Source organism: Cetorhinus maximus, chromosome 10 (assembly GCF_964194155.1).
Source record: "Cetorhinus maximus chromosome 10, sCetMax3.hap1.1, whole genome shotgun sequence".
Lineage (NCBI taxonomy): Eukaryota > Metazoa > Chordata > Chondrichthyes > Lamniformes > Cetorhinidae > Cetorhinus > Cetorhinus maximus.
This window is the reverse complement of record NC_135888.1, coordinates 110,058,348-110,081,491: the sequence shown is the minus strand read 5'-3', so window position 1 is coordinate 110,081,491 and position 23,144 is coordinate 110,058,348. Positions and strand designations below refer to the sequence as shown.

General features: G+C 39.7%; 1 protein-coding gene across 3 annotated transcripts in view; it reads left to right on the top strand.

Annotated features, from left to right (window-relative positions):
- Window positions 1–23,144, top strand: part of fnip1 (folliculin interacting protein 1) — a 122,635-nt gene that overhangs the window by 53,225 nt on the left and 46,266 nt on the right. For 2 of the 3 annotated variants that reach the window (XM_078550995.1, XM_078550993.1), the window contains exons 2-4: window positions 5,255–5,381; window positions 18,874–19,014; window positions 21,582–21,682. In XM_078550995.1, coding sequence (XP_078407121.1) covers window positions 5,255–5,381; window positions 18,874–19,014; window positions 21,582–21,682 — 369 coding nt within the window. Of the gene's footprint in view, window positions 1–2,505; window positions 2,734–5,254; window positions 5,382–18,873; window positions 19,015–21,581; window positions 21,683–23,144 lie in introns of all 3 variants that reach the window. The other variant, XM_078550994.1, reaches the window with a different exon arrangement.

Sequence of the window (23,144 nt, the reverse complement as noted above, 5' to 3'; positions counted from 1 at the left end):
AGCTGAAAAATAATTTGCTTCTTAGCTTCCAATGGTGCATTTATGGTACAGTTTTTGAGTGCAAAAGAGTGAACACTCCTGAATGTATTGGTTTTCCTTTTTTCTCTCCTGCCTCACACCCCTATCATATGATGAACTTTAGTTTTCACATGTTTTTTTAAATTCAGTTGCAGGATGTCAAAGCTACTGGCTAGGCCAGCATTTATTGCCCACCCCTAATTGCCAGATCCACCTCCCCACCACCTCTCTCGATGACTCTGCTGTTGCTAAATTATCAGACTACTTGTCTGATAATCCAGTATTGGATGAGCAGAAATTTCCTCCAATTAACTACTGGGGACACTGAAGCCATTATGTTCAGTCCCCTCTCCAAACTCTTTTCCCTAGCTACTGACTCTCCATGTCTGAGTCTGAACCAAACTGTTTGCAACCTTTGGTATCATATTTGACCCCATGATCAGCTTGCAACCTCATATCTAAGCCATAGCTAAGACAGTCTATTTCTACCTCCATAACATCGCATAACTTCGCCACTGCCTCAGCTCACCTGTTGCTGAAACCCTCATTCGTGCCTTTGTTACCCCTAGATTTGATTTTAAACATGCTCCTGGCTGGTCTCCCGTACTCTACCGTCCGTAAACTTGATCATCCAAAGCCCCCTGCCTTTGTCCTCACTGCAGTGCTTTTCAAATCATTTTCCAACATGATCCCATTTTAACATTCGAAAATTAAAGTGACCCCAGATGCCAACAAAAACAAGTCAGAAATAAAGCAGTGTAATGACATTGATATATAATTATTAAAGTTGGCATATTCCAGACCCACATTTAATATCAACATATAACTATGAAAATCAGTGGTGAAAATTCTGGACTCGGTGTAGAGAAGGAAAGCTTTTGGCCCTTTTGGTAGAATCCAACTTGATAATGGTTCTTGATTTTCATGATTCTTTTTTAAAATAATGTTGACTTGTAGGCAGACAGTGCTTTATACTGGATTGCACTTTTACAATTTGCAGAAATAAGTGGGGATTAGGTGATGCTGGGTTAGTTTCTCTCATAATTGGTGAGCTATTAATACTAATCATCTAAACTCTCATGAGCCACCAGTTGGCAAGGTACCGGAGATGGCTACAATCCAGCATAAGTGTTGTCTGCATACAAGACAACTTTATTTTTTTTTAAAAATCAAGAACTGTGAAAGTCAGGAACCCTCATCAATTTAGATTCTACCAGATCAGACACACCAGGCCAAAACCCTTCCTTCTCTGATGTAAACTTTAAAAATATATAGTTTTTAGATTGATTGATTGAATGGAGAGTAGAGTGATTGATAGACAAAGGCTTTCAGGTCCAACCTGTGAAAGTACCTCCTTTTAAATTAACAGTGCACTGCTAATTTCCCTGCTGAAGCTCTTGGCAACAAGAAGTCATGGGATAGGATGCAAGGGAACAGCCAATCAGCACTGAGAAATAGTCACATTGCTGAGCTGTTTGGATGAAAAAATTAATTGCCAGGACAATGCAAAGGAATGGGACAGCAAATCAATGAGGTTTTATTTCTCTCAATCCTGTTTGATGTTTCCACGACCCCAATTGGGGCTGTGGGGCACAGGTTGGGAACCACTGCCTTACTTGAACCAAGTCTGGTTCACCTATCATCCCTGTGCTCACTAACCTACATTGGCTCCCAGTCAAGCAACGCCTCTTTTAAAATTCTCCTCATCCTTGTTTTCATGGCTTGCCCCTTCCTATCTCTCTCATCCCCTCTAGCCCCAGAATCCTCCAAGATATGAGCTCACATAATTCTGGCTTCTTGAGGATTCTTGATTTTAATTGCCCCACCATTGGCTATGCCTTCGGCCACCTAGATCTGAAGCTCTGGAATTCCCACCCTAAACCTTTCTATCTCTCTTTCTCTCTTCTCCCCTTTTAAGACCGAACTTAAAACCTGCCTCTTGCTCAAACTTTTGGCCATCTGACCAAATATCTCCTTATGTGACTTGATACCTAATTTTGCTTTTTAAGGCTCCTGTGATGCTTTGGGGTGTTTTATTTGGTTAAAGGTGCTATACAAAGGTAAGTTGCTGTGGCAGTTTTTAAATATCTATTTAAAAGTAATATTTAACACACAACACACATTTAGTCCATATGTTATGCTTGCTTTTTTTTTTAAAAAAAGCAGTTTCCAATAAGTTGAGTGAAAAAGTGTAGGAGTTGCCTAGTTGTGCCTGCCTTGTTTGCAAAACTGGTGTTTTACTGAAAAATAATTTGTCTTATAGCAGTGGGAATGTTATAGTACAGTGATATGGCCTCTGGGCACTGCTCATTGTTTAGAGATAATGTAAATGCAACCAAGTTAAAACTTCTTCGGTTCAGCAGTTAGTGAGGATGACCTCTTAGCAATAAAAAGGACAAATATGCAGTCATAAAGTGTTTCTATAATGAACAGGAGGCAGGAAGCAATGCACCAGAATTAATGAAGCAATCTGATTTTTCCCCACAGTGTGATCACTTGACTTTCATTTTCTGTTGGAGAATGTTGGCAAAGCAGAAGTAAATTTAATCCATCTTCAGTTATAGGAAAGAGAGAGAAGTATGGAGAAAATTGAAGCATTTACCAAGCAGTAGTACTTATGCACTTCACAGTAATGGTTATGAAAATGTATTGGTAAAATCATATGAACCCGGTGGCACAACATCTTTCTCGGTGAATCATGCATTGGAGGCTGAAGTAAGCAACTTAGTGAAAGTAGCTTGTTGCTCTGTTTTAACTGAGGCTCGGTTGGTAGCACTCTTGCCTTTGAGCCAGAAGATTGAGTGCAAGTCCCACTCCAGGACTTGAGCACAAAAATCAAGGCTGACACTCCAGTGCAGTACTCAGGGAGTGAAGCATTTCTGGAGGTGTTGTCTTTTTGGATGGGATTTTATATTAAAGCCCCTTTCTGCCCTTTCATATAGATGTAAACGACCCCCTAGCACTACTTCAAAGAAAAGTAGGGCAATTATGTGCTGGGCATTATTTCCCTCAATCAACCTTGCAAAAAAAAAAAATTATTTGGCCATTGCCACATTGCCCTCTGTGGAGCTTGTGTGCAAATTGGCCACCTGCATTCCCTACATTCTAGCAGTGCCTACTCTACAAAAGTACTTCATTGGCTATAAAGTGCTTTCAGATGTCCAATGATCATGAAAAGTATTTTCCAAGAAAATGCTAAAATAGCAGATTCATGGCTTTATACCTTTACAAAAGTATTGCTCGTTAGGAAGGATCATTGGTTTTAAAAAGTGTATTTCATTTTGTGGCAAGTTGGTACTTTGTCAAAGCCAATGTACAATCTGATGAAAAGTTCAATTACATTTGCAATTTATGGGAAGAACATTTTGCTCTTTTTTTGCTTGCATTTACTGAGTAGAAATTTGTAGGACAGGCCTGTTTGACCAGTAGCCGCTTCGCCATCTTTTTCATACATCCATAAGTTACATAAAGTGAGAAAAACATATGTTGCTGAATATTCTGATTTAGAATTCATTTTGCAGGTGTATGGTACATATATTATTTGTAAGGCAAAGGACATGAAGATTTGATTCATTGTTTTTAAAAAGTAGTGACTTCAGTTTAACTAAAAACTAATCACTAATGACAATGTTAAGACCGGGATGGGAGGAGTGCCTGTATGATCCAGGCTCACTACACCACAGGCTGCACCATTAATTTAAAAGTTTGGTTATTTGGTGAGAAAATTAATCGCCTATTTTCCCTACTGGTGCCCAGAATAAAAGAGCCTTGAACCAGGCTTCTTTCAACAAATTTAGAATGATTGTTTATTATAAAATGAAACCTCTTTATTTTTAACAAGTTGCAAGTACTGGTTAACACACAATTGTAATCAGGAAGCACAATTATATCTCTTCCTAAAGAATTTCCCCAGTGTACACACCCACCTGCACCCACATGCGTGCACACAAACACACACACACACACACACACACACACACACACAAAGGACAAACAGAGTCTCTCTGCAGAGATGGGTTTTAGAGGATGGGCGTTATAAAATAAAGGATAAAGTTTGCAGGGTCTCGACGCTGACGACCAGGGGGTTCCCTCATGTGAAAACGGGCCATTGGTCCCAGTGGACATCTGGAAGTTCTCACCGACTGTTCTCAGCTTTGCAGGTCCAAATGCAGACCAGTTAGTCAGATTTGGGATTCTCTGGCTACAGGTTGATAGCCTGCACAATTTTAGGCAAGGCAGAGAGAGAGAGTGCCAGCTAGGGTAGTCTTCCTACCTCAGCTTGTTCCTTCAAAACGAGCAGGTTCACAATTTAAAAGTTTTTTTTTCTCTCTCTCCCATGTGATTTCCAACAAGTTATCAACCTTTGCCTTTTCAGTTTTTTCCACATCAATTAGTGATTGCTGTTCTGAACAAACAACCAGATCTTCCTCAAGTACCATAAAGGTCAGGTGTTTTACTAGAAATGGCCTGCTTGTTGACAGTTCTAAGGTGAGCATATGACCTTTTTAAAAAGAAAAATCCCAGGTTAGCATTCAGATGTACAGATAATGTCATGTCCCTTCATTTTGTAAAATATAAAAATTTGGTCATGAGATGATTTTAACAACACAATTATTTAAAAAGAGGCTTTATAAATGTAAACATAGTTTTAACTTAACTATGAATATTTTGATTTTAAAGTGTCTTTTTAAATTCTCAACTAATTTTGGGGAATATTAAAGAGCAAAAACTCATTTAATGCAAGCTCCCTTTCACATTTTTGAGGGCAGTGTTCCCTTTATGTTAGGCATTCTGGGGTCCTCTCATGTACCATGGTGCCAAAACAGACCCCACCTGGTGGTAAACTGAAGAATGGTCAGCACTGCCTAAAGAAAGAAGGTGGATAGGAGGGAAAGCTAGCCATTTGTAGCAAATCATTATTATTGTGTGGAATAAACATTCCAATTTTTTTTATAAGTTTCCATGCAATGCTGTATGATGAAGCCGTCTTTGACACTCTAACTAGTATCTGTGAAGGCTTGTGTCAAAATGTTTGATTTTCCTTTCTCATACATCCCCTCCTAATCCTGGTTTGGTTTTCAGTAAGTTTTGGGATATGCTTGCAGAGCTTAGGGCCAAGAGCTCTGGGGTGTCATCTTTTTGGGCAGAGACTGCATCATGGCAAGAGGTTGTGGATGCAAGTTTTTGTTTTACTTGGAATTATCGTTCACTGTCACCATTTTTTTCTTCTTTCAAGCTGGCCAGCTCCAGAGTTCAATCCCAGCCAGATAAGACTTATTGTCTACCAAGATTGTGAGCGACGAGGAAGAAATGTTCTGTTTGACTCTAAAGCAACAAAGAAAACTGAGGAAAATTCAGCTTCAGTAAGTCATAAATTATTTTTTTGTCAAATCGATGTCTGTTTAGTCTGATCTGTGCCAGTGTGAAAAATCATCCCTACATTGGTTTAATTTGTCTTAACATTTTCCAGGCTTATTGGTTAAATGGATAGAAGAAAGGAGAAAGAATTAAACCAGCTACTTTGCAATATGTGGTCCTGCATTTTTAAAAGTTACATCTGAAGTCTTCTAGGCAACAAAAGCCAGACTTGAGACAATGTCGGCTTCTAATAGAAATATTGTATGTGCCAGATCTTGGCAGCTGCCACTTTACCCTCCCTTGAAATTGTTGTATGATTTTTATTATAAGCTGTGTGGAATCTAGGCGTTCTATTGAGCCTAGGGAATGGAAAACATTTAAAAAGTCTTCACTTTATGCACTGTTGATGCTTCTAATCATAATATGGAGAAGAATTGACCATAGCTGTGGAAAAGACCAGTGGCTCAGGAACCTATATCCTTTATGGGATAAGCTGTTTGCATTGAGGTTGGAGTAAAAACTGGGAAGAAACATTCATTATGAAATGTTACAATTTGATATCATCTTAGAAAGATAATCCAGAATTGTGGGCTCTTGCAGAAGTTTCCAAATCATGCACGTGTTGCATTCTTCCTTACCCCCCCACCCCCAAAGATCCAGTGCCCTGAATCGGGAACCATTTTGTGTGCATAAGCAAAATGCTACAGATGTTGGAAATCTGAAATATAAAAACAAATTGCTTGGAAAAACTCAGCATGTCTGCCAGCATCTGTGGAGAGAGAAATAAGAGTTAATGTTTCAGGTTGGTGAAACCATAGTCATTTTGGGGAAGCCTAAGGACATGAAAGACATATATTTTGACTAGACTAGTTTGATATATCTGGAAATTTGCGATCTAATGTACAGGTTCATAATTAAAGTTTTATGGCATTGATTCAGTGCATTAAATAAAATGAAGCAATTCATCAGATCACAATTTGCTTGGGTTCCACTACACCACCAATTTGCTAAGAAAAAAAGCAGTAAAATTGAATTTTTTGGGAAGTGTTGGTGCCAGGGTGGAAATGCAAAAGTTTGGTAGTGTCACAAACCTGTTTTTATGCACTGGAAGCTTAGTTCCACTTTTTTTTTCTTTTGTGCGTGTGCATGTGTGGTTCCATCACATGATACTGCAATGCAAGAGATTTCGTTCTGATCTAAGCGCCTTCCTAATTCACGAGTTCTTAAAGAAGACATGTGATTATCATTCGACTGCACAACTTGTATTCGTAAGTGAAGTTATGCAAATGACCTGGAACTTCAAGCAAAAAGATAGTTACATGTTTGTTGAAAAATATGAAATATGGTTTCCATGCATGCAAGAGTTTGCCTCTGTACAGAAAAGTGTTTTAAGTTGCCCATCTGCCTTTACTGTGGCTCCTGGCTCTTTATTAAACAGTATCATTTAAGGTGTGGTAAGTGGTTAGCAATATGGATATAAAAGTTGAAAATAAGGCATAACATCCCAAAGTCAAAAGACTTCTGTTATGCAGTAAATTTTTTAATTAATAAGCTATGATTGAATTTTCCATGTTCCAAATGGAGAGTTGAGACTTCTTATTCAGGTTAGAAGGTGATAGGATAGCAAGATTACAGTGGAGGAAAAGTTGGGGAAGAAGGGAGAGATGGGAAGAGGAGAAAGGGAAATAGAGGGCAGGCAATTGGGTCAATGAAAATGGGCTAAGGCCCATTTCTTGGTTGGGGAAGGAGGAGATAGAAATGCAGAAGAAGAGGGGGGTCAGGGTGGATAGGATGAGGCACTAGTGGAAAGGGAAGGATTGGTTGTCACAAGGTCAGTAACCCTTTGTGGTTTTGAGGGGTGGTGGTGGGTAGCAGCTGCAAAATTGCCTGGGCCCAATTTCATCATTGGTTGGAAGAGAGTGCTTTTGCTTTCAGAAGGGGGAGGGCAAGGGGCAATGTTACATTAGGTTAGTTTTTTGTAGATGAGTGGAAGGTGGTGCTGAGTTGCTTCTGAGTAAAGAGATGGGTAAAACAAGTTATTTTTCCATACAATGGGGTTGATGCGATTAACCTATTGGTTAGGAGCTGAAATAATGCTCAATAGAGTGGCCAGAAATAAGGAGTGAATCTGCATTTATGAAGAATCTTTCATGACTGTTGGACATCTCAAAGCACATCACAGCCAATGAAGGACTTGTGAATTGTGGTCACTGATGCAGCTTAGGGAAACAGCATAGGAAGACAAAAATAGCACAGTTTAAAATAAAAATATGCAAAGAAACTTGAGGGGAATTAAGACTAGCATTTTTTTAACAATTATTAGAAGGAAAAGGGCTCCTCTCTGGTAATGTGGACCCTTTGAAAATGGATGTGGATAATATTGCAAATGGTTGGGGGGGTGGGAAAGGAAAGGGCAGCCTTGTTGAACAATTTAATTTGTAAGTCTTCACAGCAGGTGAAGAGGATATTATTCCTGACATTCCAGGGAAGCTAATGATGTATTGAGGACTGTAATTTAATAAAATTTGAAGAAAGAAAACCGTATTAGAAAAAATAGTGGCACTAAAGAATGAAGTTGCCAAAACTGATGGTTTTCGTCTCAGGGAGCAGGTGAAGCAATTGCTGATACTTCAGCCATAATCTTCCAAAGTGCTCTCAAAGAAAGAATTGCCCCTTTTTAGATCAGAAAATGTCAAATGTGACTCCATCATTTAGGGAAGGAGAGAGAAAATCCAGGAAATATATATATCTGAAATTGCTGTGGGGAAGTTTTTGGAACCTATAATTTAGGACATTGATTAGCATTTAGAAAAATTTGACCTGATTAGAGAGAGCCAACATGGATTTGTAAAATGTAGGCTCTGTCAAACAAACCTAATTGATTTTTTTGAGCAAGTAACAAAAGGAATAGACAGGGGAATATCTATGGATGTCGTTAACATGGGCTTTCAGAAGGCATTCAATAAGGTTCCATATAAGAGACTTTTGGCCAAAATTAAAACCCACTAAATTGAAGGCTAGTTATTGACCAGATTAGGAGATTGATTAGGTGATAGAAAACAGAGTAGGGATTATGGATATGTACTCAAAACTGGAAGGAAGTAAGTCATGCTGTCCCACAACGATCTATACTGGGGTCTCAACTATTCACTATATTAATTACTTTGATAACACAGTAGATATATATGATTATTGATGTTGCAAAGGTTAGTGACATGGTAAGTAGTGTGAATGGGAGCACATAAAATTTGCTAAGAAACATTAATAAATTAAGTGGAAAAATTTTGGACTAGAAGCGGATCTGTAGATATAAATAATGAAACACCGGGCACTACGGAGGTCCAAGGAAATTTAAGGGCCTGTGTGCATAACATTAAAATTAGTGGCACGTATTGTAATATCCCTTTTAAGGGATAGCAGCATGCCTTCGCTAGAGGGGAACTGTCATATGATCTAGCCTCTGCTTCATTTTGGCTTGTGAGCAGAGCACAGCACACAGCCCTGCTGCTGATGTCTTCAAGCCTCCTACCCATGTATATATGTTTTCATGTGCCTAGTTTAAATAAATGAGCTTGTAACATGTTTACACAATCCCTTATGAGTGGTGCCTTTATATCATTATAAAAACACGACATAGTGTTTAGCGGTGGTCAAACAGTGTGGCTACAAGATGTTGAACAGCCTTAGGTCATGCTGCATGGCATGAGATGACCCTCTATGTTCTGGTCCGATTTGCACTAAGTTTGCAGTGTTGGGGAGAGTTGAAATCAGTGTGGTGACTGCACAGAAAAGCATTGAAGATATAGGCTGTGTTAGTGCCCAAGTCGAGAGCTGGTAAGCAGGTGGATCCCTCGTGGTGAGAGTGCAGCGCGTAGCCTGTCAGTTCAGTGAGTGGGGCAGCGCATCAAGAGAACCAGTGCTGGGTTAGCTCAGTCAGGAAAGGCGAGTGATCAGGGTGTGGGCCAGATCAATATTGAGAGTCAAAAAAAAAAAATTACAAACCAAACCATCATTATAATCACAGCCTTTCCTGGCCCGATTTTTAATGGGTAGCTTCAAGATTCGCTGAAAAACAAATTGAGTGAAATGAGGAAGGCCAAAGGATATTGTCAATGTCCACAAAATTCCTAAGTTTGAATTGGGATGGATCTGACCTACTATCCAAATTTCAAAATGTTTAAACAACGTACAGAGTTATGGTTTCTTGATTCAGGTGTATCTGAACCAAACAAGCAAGCCATGAAGAATTGCTCAGCAATTTGGGAATGAAGACCTACACAGGCTGAATATGTCAGGGTTAACACAAGATAAGTTAAAGAATCCCCAAAAGGCATGGGCTACATTGGAAGACTGGTTCAGAATCAGGTTAAACTTCTGTATTCATAGACCAGAGTTCATGTCATTTTGACAACAACCTACAGAATCCATAGACCACTTCGTCAGCAGAAGCAGAGAAAAGGGTATGTACTGTGAGTTTTTTTCAAACGCAGAGCTAGCAGCCAGAATTGTTGAGTTGGTGATCGCCTCCATTTCCATGAAGAATTCCAGCAAGATCTGCTAGATGCCCAAAACATATAGCATCAAAGAGCTACTCATGGATCAACACAAGTACAAAGCAGTCCTCGCAGGTCGACGATGCTTGCAGGTCCTAGGTACAACCCAATTGTTGACACATTCATTAGAGTACACAAACCTAGCAAGACATGTAGAAGGCATGGCCTTCTGCCTGCACTGAGTAAATGCCCAGCTTTTAAGACATGTGGCAAAAGGGCCATTGACAACTGCAGTGCACTGGGGCAAAGTCTGCGGCTGTAAAGGGCCATGCAGTGATCCAAACAGGCCGCACACAACTGATGCCTTCAGTAAAAATGACCATCCGGTATCCTGTCAGAAATGTGAGGTGATTGATGAGCAAAAACATGTTGCGCACATCATCAAGATGAAGAGGGATGAACACCACTTTCACGCCATCAATTTTATGGAAAACATAGATACTGTCACACCATTTGAAGTGTTTGCCAAGATTCAAATTCTGCCATAAGAAAGTTTGTAACAATTAGTTATTGGCTGAGATTAATACAGGAGCAAGTGCCAACATACTGTCTTTGTGGGTTTTAAAAGAAATATATCCACAGACATGGAAGACCATGGCGCAATCCTACGCCACAATTTTCTGTCTAAACCACTCCTTGTGTAGGGTCCATAGTCCTGAAGTAGAAGTACAAGCAACCTCCTGGGTGTAGCAGATATTCTGTATTGTGGAGACTAAGCCCCAATGATCGCAGGTCTACTGGCATGCCGTGATCCCTCTCTAGTGACAATCCGTGGAATTAGTCAGACCTCACATGGCAGATCAACCTCAAAGTACTCCTGTCGCCTTAGTTCATGACTTAACATTGAAATATCCAGAATGCTTTGACAAAATTGGCAGTTTCAAGGAAGCTGCAACATTTTACGCTTGCAGGAGAATGCAAGTCCATCAACTGATCTGGTATATTTTGTGCAATGCAAATGCCAGCAGCTACAAGAAGAAACGGTGACAGATTCCACACTACAGGAACTGTGGAAAACCATCATTTGAAGGATGGCCTGATTCAATTCAGTATGTCCACGACACCAAGACCATTTTTGGCCTTATCGGGATGAGCTAGGCATCTCCAGGGGAGCCGTTTTTAAGGCATACAGGTCATCGTACCAGAATATTTGCGAACTTGTTAAACTTTATCAATCACACATGGACATAGATCAAATGAGAGGACTCGAAAGTGAGACTGTCTATTGGCTGGGCGTGAACAATGACAAAGTTGTCATGAAGTCGTGAGGCATGTCAAGAGCATATGCCAAGTCAGCTTAAAGAATCACTGATTCCACATGAAGTTATTACCCATCCTCAGTCCAAAACAGCATCCAACCTCGTGTCCATGGCACTGACTTCATTGTCATTGTCGACCTACTTCACCAAGTACCCCATTATTTGATTATTGCACAATACAATATGCATGACAGTTGTGCTTGACATAAACTGAAAATAGCACTTTTCTGGTGTGCCTAGAAAGATCATTACAGATAACGGTCCGCAATTTATTCGTGAGTCGCTTCAGGATGTGAGAAGTGGGATGTAGATCATGCTACTTCATCTCATTAGCTAGGCCATTAGATCTAGGTAAACGAATGATTCGCACGGTGAAATCCATAATTCTCCAAATGTAGACAATCAAGCTAGATCTACGCATTTGCAATATTAAATCTGAGAGTGACCCTTTAAGTGTAACTATTCCATCACCAGCAGAGCATCATGTTTGACAGAGCAATATGCACCAATTTACCTACTCTTGCCTGTTCTACTCTCAAAATGAGAGAACAACTTTTAAAATCGCAAGCGAAAATGACCAAAGTGCATGATAAAAATGCAGGTACAGAACTGCCAAGTTTACAGTTGGGACAATAAGTTCACATCAGCATCCTAAAGAAGGTACGTGGTAACCAATCGAGGTCACAAGAATTTGTTCAGAACCAAGGTCCTTTTAAAGTCCTTGCACACAGGTGTTATGGTGAGGCGTAACCAAGGACAAATCTGATCCATTCCGGCTCCTCAACCAACGTGCAGTCCTGTTGCATAAGGACCAGATCCTAAATGCAGCCAGCAACAACATCCAAGAATGCCAATCCCACAGCTCACTGAGCATTTAAAGAAACACCCGGACAAGGTTACCATAACAAGATCTGGGCATACCAGCAGACTACATTTATGCTTTAGAGACTCAGATTCATCAGTACTATGCACTCATGTAATGGTAATTTAACATGAATATGTATTGTAAATAGTTACACTTGTTTGGAAGGGGAGAAGATATCTTCTAAAAAGAAAAGGGGGTGGTGTAATATGCCTTTTTAAGGGATAGTAGTATGCAAGCACTAGAGAAGTATCATGTGATCCAGCCTCCATTTCACTTTGGCCTGTGACCACATCACATCCCTGCTGCTGATGCCTTCGAGCCTTCTACCCATGATCCCCCCCTCCCCCACCCCGGCCTGGTTTAAGTAAATAAATCTACAACGTGTATGCACATTCTCTTTGAGTGTTTGGTGCATTTATTTTATCATTAAAATGTGACAGTTGACATAAAAATCAAGAAGGCCAATGGAATGTTAGCCTTTATATCTAGAGGGCTAAAATTATAAAGAGAGATGGTTTTGCCATAGCTAAACCAAAGCCTTGTAAGATCACATCTGGAGCACTGTGTACAGTTCTGAGCGCCAGACCTCAGTATATACTGGCTTTGGAAGTACTGTGGTGCAATTTCAGGATGTTCCCAGGACTCCAAGGGTTAGAATATGAGGAGATATCAATTAGGTTTGTATGCCCTGTAATCTTGAAGGTCAAATGAGGATTTGATTGAGGTTTTAAGCTATTGCAAATAATTGTTAAGAATGCAACTTATTTCTTTGCAGGGGAAGAATGGGGACTTGATGTGATGATTTCTGCTCTGAGGAGATCCGTATCTGTAGTTCTCAGTGGACTGGGGGGGTCATGCTTGCTCATTCACCTATGGTGGGATAGCCCTGATTTTAGTTCATTGTGGTGGTTGGGTGGTTATTGAGATTCTGGTCACTGGGGCTTGGTACTAAGTTTGAGAAGGAGGAGTGATAAGGCCTTATTTTCTCTGCAGTGGAGGGGATGGGGATGCTTGTTCAGTATGGTTTTAAAGGTTTTGGCTAACCCTTTCTTTCCATTTCTTACCATGGTTCATTGAGATAGTCCTAGAGTCATTACTTCAACTTTTATATTGATAATTTCCTGCTTTCATACTTGATATTGAATTGGTCATTGACTAATTAGTTGGGGTGTCCTGAACATTGCTTGTTTGGGGTGGGTATAAGCTCAGTGGGTTATGACTTTTACAGGAATGGGATATTGTCTTGATTTATGCTGAGTTAGTGGGGGTCCAATCTCTACTCAGTGCAGAGGGGCAGCAGGTTTTTAATCATGTGTTGTGGGTGGCTGTCTGAATCTTTTCTCGGCTAGATGAAAAGCCGTTGACCAGATATGTGATGAAGGGAAAGGGCAGTCTGTGATGTCTAGCTATGTAGGGTTTCTTTCTTACTACTTATGTAATCTGTAATTCTAGAGTCTGTTGGTGAGATCTTTTTTCTGCTTAAGTGTTCAGAGTGTGTTGAGTTCTTTTGAGGCAGTGAATGGCAAAGCTTCAGGACTAGTGGTAGGTCAATTCTTGGCTTTACTTTGATCTTGCGTTTTATTACTTCCTTCTCTATTTTTGTCCTAGGCTGCTAGTATTTCACGTGCCACTAAACCTTTTCGACACGTTTCAAGGTTGGTATGTTTGCCAACTAAACTTCTTGAAGTCTACAAGTGCAATCAATGTTTTGATAAACACCGGCAGTACCAATTTTGATGTGTCTTGTGATGTATTTACCCTGGCCAACTCCCCTGACACCATAAATGGGAATTTTAGATTTGAATGCATATTAGACGTTACTGAAGCTGCTGTCTTGAGGCCGTGTAACACTGAATGCTGCCACATTATAGTTAATGTCCAGGGTGACAAGAGGGACTAACTGAGTGAGGCAGATATGGGGACCCAGAAGGAAGCAATGGAGGAACCTCAGCTCTTGCAATTGTCCAACAGGACTGAGTTTCTTGTAGTTTTGGTGGGCGAGCAAACTGACAGGGAGCCATTCAAGTGGGGGGAATATAAAGGAATGTAGTTGTAGTAGAAGACCGTATAGTCGGGGGAAAACTATTCTCTGCAGCCGAGAGCCTGCGTCCTGAAAGCTGTGCTGCCTGCCTGGTGACAGAGCTAAAAGGAAATGTCCTCTGGGCTGGAGAGGAATTTGCAATGGGAAAGGGAGGATCCAGTTGTTGTGGTCCACGTGGGTACCAACTCCATAAGTAGGATTTTTTTTAAAAAAAGGTTCTTCTGAAGAAGTATGAGTGGCTCGGGGCCAAATTAAAAAGCAGAACCACAAAGGCCATTCAAATCCTTATTGACTTTGGCGGGGCTGGAAAATCCCGTCCAATGTCGTTTTTTCTAAATTATATAAAAGGGTTATTAAAGAACCAAACACGCAATTTGCATTTGGTGGTAAGTCAATTGCAACATTGATAGTCCTAGGAAAAGAAAGTATAATCTTGTTTCTATTAGAGGCTGCTGGTTCTAATGTTACAGGGAGATCTTTAAGTTATCCATCAAAATTTAAGATGTTATTTACCTTAAAACCTAGCGTAGAAAGCTGAAGAGTTTAGTGAGATACCTCTGTCCCAATTTAAAGGGAAAAATATTGTTATTACACTGCAATAGCTAATATATTTACCTTGAGAGATGCTGGAGTGAATCCAACAAATCTCAATCCTATTTTGAGATTCCAATATTTTGTATAGTACAATGGCTGAGCCAGCAGGAAGCATGTTGAACGCACATGCTGGGCAACACCCTTTGAGCAAACAGGATACTGAGAAGCAGATGGTGGTAACTTCCTTGCTACACAATTGTCTCTTAAGATTAGAACTCATTTTCCCAGATTTAGTTAACAGTTGATTTAGCAGCATCCTTAAAATTGAAAGTTATCCATTGTTCGATTTTGATAGGTTACAATTTATCAATGACTGAGGTGATATATCCATGATTTGCAGAGGCTAGTTCCTGTTTGTGTTGGAGGATATTTGATATCCTGTGCCATAGGATGTTGGTGTACTTGAGCATGCAATTATGCCCAGGCATGATTATGAACTTTCAAACCCTTGTCCAGCAGATAAACTCTGCTTTAATTTTTAATCCCTACTTCATAGAATCACACTCTTTAATTCATAGCATCACTTTTTAATCTTATAACTCCTTATTACAGCTAGATTCCTTCACCTGCACAAGGAATAGCAAGGGTCAGAAAATGCTCTTGGGAGTAAGATTATATGCCCCCAACTGTAGTTATACTGTTGGTCAGAAAATTAAACAAATTATTGGGGCTTGAGTTACGACCGGGATGGGAGGAGTGCATGAATTTATCAAGCCCCACTACTCTACAGGCCGTACCATTAATTTAAATGTTTAATTTTCTCTCCAAAATGGCCAGTTGTGTACCTGTACTTCTGGTACCCAGAAGAAACACTGACCAGGCATCTTCCAAAAACTCAATGATTAATTTATTTCGAAACAAAACTTCTTTTAACAAGTTGCAAGTACTGATTATCTCACAATTGTAATTGGGAAGTATAACTATCTAATTCTTCCTAAAGAATTCCCCCAATGTGCGCACAAACGCAGACAGACACAGACTCTCTGCACAGATGGGCTTTGGAGGATGGACATTTATAAAATAAAGGATGAAGTCCACAGAGTCTCAATGCTGTTGACGTGGAGCTCTCTAATGTGAAGACGAGCCCCTGGTCCCAGTGGATGCCTGGAAGTTCTCACCACTGGTCTCTGTTTTGCAGATCCAAATGCAGACTAGTTACACTCAGATGAGGGTGCTGTGGTTACAGATTGATAGCCACACAATTTTAGGCAGGGTAGTGAGGGAGCCTGTCAAGGTAGCCTTCCTTTCTCAGCTTGTTCTCCAAGACTGACTTCAAAACAAGCAGGTTCACAACTTATGTTTTTTTCCCCCTCTCCCATGTGATTGCCTTTCTGGTTCCCAGTTTCATTACTTAAAGTTCTTTGCAGTTCAACACAAATAAACAAGTCCTTCTGAAGTACCATATAGATGATTTCTTGGAAGAGGCCTGCTTATTGACAGTTCCAAGGTGAACTTCTGACTTTTTAAAAAAAAAATCCCCAGGTTAACATCCACATGTACAGTTCATGCCAAATTCTTTCATTTTGTAAAAGGACTTCAGTCTTGAGAGACGTGATTCTAACACTTGTAACAAAGGCAATGCATTAGTTGTGGGAGACTTTAATCATCATCTTATAGGCTGCATTAATCAAATTGACAAAGGTGTTCTGGAAGATGAGTTTATAGAATGATTTTGAGATTGTTTCCTGGAGCATTATGTTGTTGGACCAACCAGGGATAAAGTTATTTTAGATCTGGTATTATGCAAGGAGGCAGGGTTAATTAGTAATGTCATAGTAAGAGATTCATTGGGGAATAGTGATCATAACATTGAATTCCATATTAAGTTTGAAAACAACATACTCCAATCACAAACAAGAATCTTAAATTTAAAGCCAATTATGTAAGTATGAGGGGAGAGCTGGCTGCGGTTGATTGGGTAGATAGACTAAAAGGCATGGCAGTAAATAGTGAGAAACATTTAAAGAAGCCATTCAAAATGTTCAACAAAAATGTATTCCATTGAAAAATAAACTCCAAGCAAGAAAGATCCGTCCGTGGCTTATGAAGGAGGCTAGTGATAGTATGAGATTAAAAGAGGTTTATTGTGAGTGTTTCAGGAACCAACAAAGGGCCACCAAAAAGTTGATGAAAATGGAAAAAAATAGAATGAGTAAACTAGCCAGAAACATAAAAGCTAAAGTAAATGTTAGTCCCTTAGCAGAGACAGAAAACAATATCATGGGGACTGAGGAATTGGCAGAGACATTGAACAAATATGTCTGTCTTCGCAGTAGAAGACGCAAGTTTCATACCAGAAACAGAGGGTGACCTATGGGCTAAAAAGTGAGAGGAAATTAAAGTGATTAATATCAGCAGGGAAAAAGTACTGGAGAAACTTGGACTAAACTCTGACAAATCCTCAGGATCTGATGGCCTACATCCTAGGGTTCTAAGAGAGATCACTGCTGAAATGGCGGATTCTGGAACAGCCCCAGTAGATTAGAAGTCATCAAATGTAGCACCATTATTCAAGAAAGGAGGGGAGAGAAAACTGCGAACCATGGGCCAGTTCGCCTGACCTCCGTCATTGGGAAAGTTCTGGAATATTATTCGGCAAGTCTTAACAATACACTTAGAGAAACAGAGTATGATTATAGAACAAGTCAGCATGGTTTTACAAAAAGGCAACTGTGTTTGATAACTCTTTTTGAGGATGTAACAAGTAGGAACCAGTAGATGGGGTATACTTGGATTTCCAAAAGGCATTCAATAAGGTGCCACACACACAGTTAATATACGATAAGGGTTCATGGAGTTGAGGTGATATATTAACATGAATGGAGGTTTGGTTAATGGACAGGAAGCCGATAATAGGGGTAAATGAGGCATTTTTAAGTTGGTAGACTGAGTGGAGTGCTGGACGAATCAATGCTGGGGCTTCAACTATTTAAATCATCAAAGTAATGTTTCTAAATTTGCTGATAGTGCAAAGCTGGGTGGTTATGCAAGCTGTGGGGAGGACACAGGCTGTAAAGAAATATAGACAGCTTAAGTCAATGGGCAACAAGGTGGCAGATGGAATATAATGTGGAAAATGTGAGGTTATTCACTTGGTTGTAGGAATTGGAAAGCAGATTATTCTTTAAAAGGAGTGAAACTTGTAAATATTAATATTCAGAGGGACTTGAGTGTACTTGTACATAGATCACCAAACCTTAGCATGTAGGTGCAGCAAGCAATTAGGAAAGCAAATGGCATGTTGGCCTTTAATGGAAAGGGATTGGGGTACAAGAATAAGGAAGTCTTGCTACAGTTGTACTGGGCTTTGGTGAGACGACCGCCTGGAGCACCATTTTGGTCATCATATTTAAGCAAGGATATACTAGCTTTGGAGACAGTATAGCGAAGGGTCACTAGATTGGTCCTGAGATGAGAGGGTTGTCCTGTGATGAAAGGCTGACTAAATTTGGGTCTGCATTCTCTAGGGTTTGGAAGAATGAGAGGTGATCTCATTGAAACATTCAAGATTATGAAGGGACTTGATAGGGTAGATACTGAGACATCGTTTTCTCCTGGCTGGGAAATCTAGAACAAGAGGGCACAATTTCAAGTTAAGAGGCTTGATCATTTAGCACTGAGATGATGAGAAATTTCTTTGGAATTCTCTAACCTCTGTTTTGGATGCACCCATCATTGAATAAATTTAAGGCTGATATTGGCAGATTTTTGGTGTCTCGAGGAACCAAGAGATAAGTGGACTGGGCAGGAAAGTGGAGTTGAAGATCAGCCTTGATCACATTAAGCGATGGAGCATACTCAATGCACTGTATGGTCTACTCTTATTTATGTTCATCTAATGTTACCTTTAGAGTACCACTAGCATACTGAGTCTTTGATACTCAATATACAATAATCACTGAATGATAAAAGCACAGAAGTATGTCATTTGGCCCATGGTGTGTGCATGGCTCTTTTCAAAGAGCAATCCAGTTAACCCCATTTACCTGTTCTTTCCACATATTTCTGTGATATTTTCTCCAGGCGTAAAACCTTTCTTTGTGCCATTTCTGGTTCTTTTGCCAATCACCTTAAATCTCTGCCCTCTGGCATACAGCTTGATATTTTCCTTCACTTTTTCCCATTTGCTGTTTTTTAAATGATTTAGTCGAACACTGCTAACTCTTAAAACTTCCCTACTTGCAGAAAGTTTGCAGTGAAATCCAAGTGAAGATTCTTGAGAAATACTGTCAAACAAAATGTAGCACATGTACCAGCTCTTCAGACAGCCTCTCTTCCTCATCATCTTCAGCTCCAAATGCTAAGGATCCATCTTCTAAATGCCAGGTAAGGCCTGAATATGTGAACTTTAACCCTGATATTTAAGTTTCTCTAATTCTTTGAAAACTGCAATCTGAAAATTCTATTGAATGTAATTTAGTTCATTCGATTCATTCTTTTTATTTTTGGGAAGGTGGTTACAAAGTGTTTTGTAATGAGGCTTATATTGTTATTGAGGTGGCAGAGTTGATGTATAGTGGCCATGTCAACTGAGATTGCAGCTAACTATCCTATTGGAGATGTGAAGCTTTTCAGTTATATCTAATAGAACTGTTTTTTTAAGAAAAAAATACCTTTTAATACAATATCAGATTTGCCCAACATTATGTCAGGAGTAATGGTAGTCTAAGCTATATACTTACAGAGTATAATATTGGTTAATCATTTTGGGCCAGTTCTTAGCACCATGGGAAGACAACTTAACTTCCATGGTTTACCCACCAGCCATCAACATTGAATAAAAACAACCCATGCTGATAACCTTTTAGTGCTTGTCAATGACTGGTCATTTTAACGAACTAACATGCTGAAGTTTTCTTTGTTGGCCAGGATTTTACACTTGGCAGGCGGGAACGGCTGGGAAGCTGACTGCGATTTCACGCTGGCAGACCAATTAAGGCCCGCCCAGTGTGAAACGTGTGCTTCAGCACTGCCAGTGGGAGAAGGAGGGTGAGCGGGGAACTTTGTGGCTGCGCACAGTAAAACAGGAAAAGCTTCGAGGCACAGAGCTGCCTCGGGGAGATGAAGATTTAAAAAATTAAAAAATGAAGAACTTTAAAATATTACAAAACGCATCCCCTCAAGTGACCCTGCCACACGAGAAGGGACATGTTATTAATGAAATACTAAAATTTCTATTTAATTTTTACTTGCTGTTGGAAACCTCATCCCGCCGGTGGATGAGGTTTCCTAAAAGATCCAAAGGCCGCTTGGCCTTTTCACCTGCCTGCCAACCGTAAGGTTGGATGGGCATCAAAATTTAATTCAAATATTATTTTAATGGCCTTTTAATTGTCGGCAGTCGTGCTGCTGACTCCCGCGCGTGCCCACCGACCAAAATATCGCGTATTTGCACGATGACGTTGGGATACTCGCCCGACGTCATCGCGCATCACTTTATGTTCATTCGGGTCGGGTGCGCGCCTGCCCGACAAGCTAAAAATTCTGGCCATTGTTTCCGAGCTGCAGAAAGTTAAATTTCAGTGGCATATCCCGAGGTAGCTGATTAACATTTTAAATGACAATGGTAACTAGCTGCTTTAATCTGTTTTGATATTAAACCAGAAACAATTAAATTTAATGCTACAGAAATAGTACATTTTTAAAAAAAATCACATGTTAAATAATATAAAGATAGAATAAACCATTAGTGATATTGTCCTTAGTTTGGAGTTAAGACATGTCATTCAAGTGTAGTGTAAGTTAACATTAAATGCCTAAAGTGCCACATCAAAACTAACACCCCTCGTCCCATTTGGCACAATAAAATGAACTCTGTTTGGAGCCTCTCTTTGTACTTCAGGTCTCAAATTGAAGTGTGCCCCATATATGCAATGGGAATTTAACTTATTTTTGACATATCTAGTGTCCTCTTTCTATACTCTGGTGCCAGTAATAGAAACACAGGCCTCGACATTTAACCTCCCATAAAAGGTATTAGAAACTTAAAAACGATAACAAGTCCGCTGTACAACATGTACACCCCCCATTGTAGTCTATGTATATCAGGATCAGCTAATTGCTCAGATGAAGCTACTTACAAAGTAAACAAAGATTGCTGATTATAAATATCTACACATGCTGAACATTGCGAAAATGAAAGATAATAGTGGCTTTTATGTGTGATGTAATTTGATGTTCGCCATTACAGGGGACCATGAGGCAAAATACCTATATAAGTTTGTTCCTTAAGGAAACAAGAATTTAACTTTTGGACAAGGAAAATAAATTCTGATACCTGTCTTGAGCATTCTGGTTATTCACCAAGATTATTGACTAAATCAATATTTACTGAATTATGTTTTGTAATCCCCACAAATAAAAAATATTCCCTCTGATCTACATTGTGACTTGTATCCATCCATTGTGCACTGGGTACACTTGTGTAGTTTGTGTAGATGAAGACAAGTTAATATTCCTTCCTTTTAACTGCCAAAAGCAGTGACTCCATTGGGAGGAAGGGCTAGTTTTTGCAGTAATGTGTGAGCCAACAGACTGCCAACATGTGATATTTTGAACATGGTGCACATTGACTCAACTTTGATATGTTAATGGTTGAATAATTATTACAGATTTCTCTCCATGCTCTGTCTGTATTGTGTTTTTCATAGCTTTTTTTTTAAAAAGGCAGGAGCAGTCATGAAGTGAGTTCCAGATTAAACCATCCTATTAAAACGTATTTTCCAGTTTCTCAGCATGAAACTTCTAAAGTCGCACATTATTCTGATTTACATGATGCTTACAAATTTTACAATACATACAGCCCTAAAATAATATTTAATCAGTAGTCTGTGTTTTTAAGGCATCTTTAAATAGAGGTCAGGATATTCATTTTTGATAACTTGACTTTCCAGAATTCTCGACCATCCTCAGATGCCAACATGCTTGGTGAAATGATGTTTGGCTCCGTGGCAATGAGTTACAAAGGTTCCACGTTAAAAATCCACCAGATACGGTGAGAGGACTTTGCGTTCTAACAAATTGTTAAATCTTTTATGTAACCTGTACACATTCAGTCTCTGAAGCTCTTTTAAGTTAAAAGAAAAAAAATAAATTTTGGCTGGATTTACTAGGTAAAAGATTGACTCAGCCAAAGCTTAAAGTTTTTCATGCTCACAGCTGAGCCCATTTTATAACATTGCTTTGAACTTGTTAACTGGCTCCATATAGGAATTGTATAGTACATTGTGTTGACCCTTAATTCATAAATGCTACAAAAGATGATTTGTGCATTCCAGCCAGTGCCTCAGTCAATCCTTACAATGCTTCAGATTTGCTGATTCGAAACCACCAGTCAGCATATATTTGTGTACATATATTGATGAATTTTCTTTTCTAACCTCCAATCCTCCTCACCCCTTACTGTCTATGTGACGCCATGAATGACAACAGCGAAAACTGGCCCTAGGCATAATTCCTGCTTCACATGATATTATGGAACTGTCCCCATACCATTTGAAGAATAAGGAAGCTACTGAGAATGTCTAGCCCTGAAATTGCTGTTGGCAGCTCAAGTGCAGACCAACAGGAGTTCTGCTATGTGCAAAGGCCCAGAACCCACCCCAAATTGTGGAAGGACAGGGTCAGTGCTTAGAGGAGCTGAGCACATTGCACTTGCAAGAATGTTTAAATGGCACTTGCTCTAAGAGGTCAGTTGGAATGTCGGAGTGATGCCATTCACCCTGACATTGAGGAGGGGGCTTGATAAGGGCCCGATAAGAAATGTTGCCTTTGTCATATTTTCTCAATTGAATAAGGTGGCTTTGTGAAAATAATTAATACTCTTTGAATAGGTCTATTTTCCCCTAGTAAAGATTTGGGATATTTTAAGGTTTTCAACTGACATAGACGGGGGTGGGGGTGGGGGGTAGAAAATGCATGGGTGGAATTTCTTAGTGTCTAATAGTTCGCCCAGACATGTCCCATATGTCAGGAGCAGCAATTATGAGTGGAAAATTTGCCCCCCCCAGAATTTAGAGGAAACTACGAACTCAACAGAAACCTAGCAGATTTAATCTTCAATGTCTGACTGCTCCCTTTCCTCCCTCGAGGAAGTGGGAGTGGGGTAGTTTTATCTGCCTTCCTGAAACCCAGAAATTTTGAGGCCTCTTGTGTCTTGCTTTCCACCTAATAAGAGTTAGGAATTGAGGCCATTTAGTAGAATTTATCTTCCTTGTAAATGTGTGACTGTTCTTGCAATTGTGCGTTTAGTACATATTGCTTTCTAACAATTCAACTTGGTGTAAAATTTAGCCTTGTTAAAAGTTTTTGCATATACAGTAACTTCCACACTCCATTTCCTTGGACCACTAAAATTAACTGTCAAATGTATTCAGCGGCCTTCATTGAGATTAAGTCTGCCATTTGTATACCTGATATGAATGGTGGCACCTCTTCTATATTGTAAGGGATTTCTC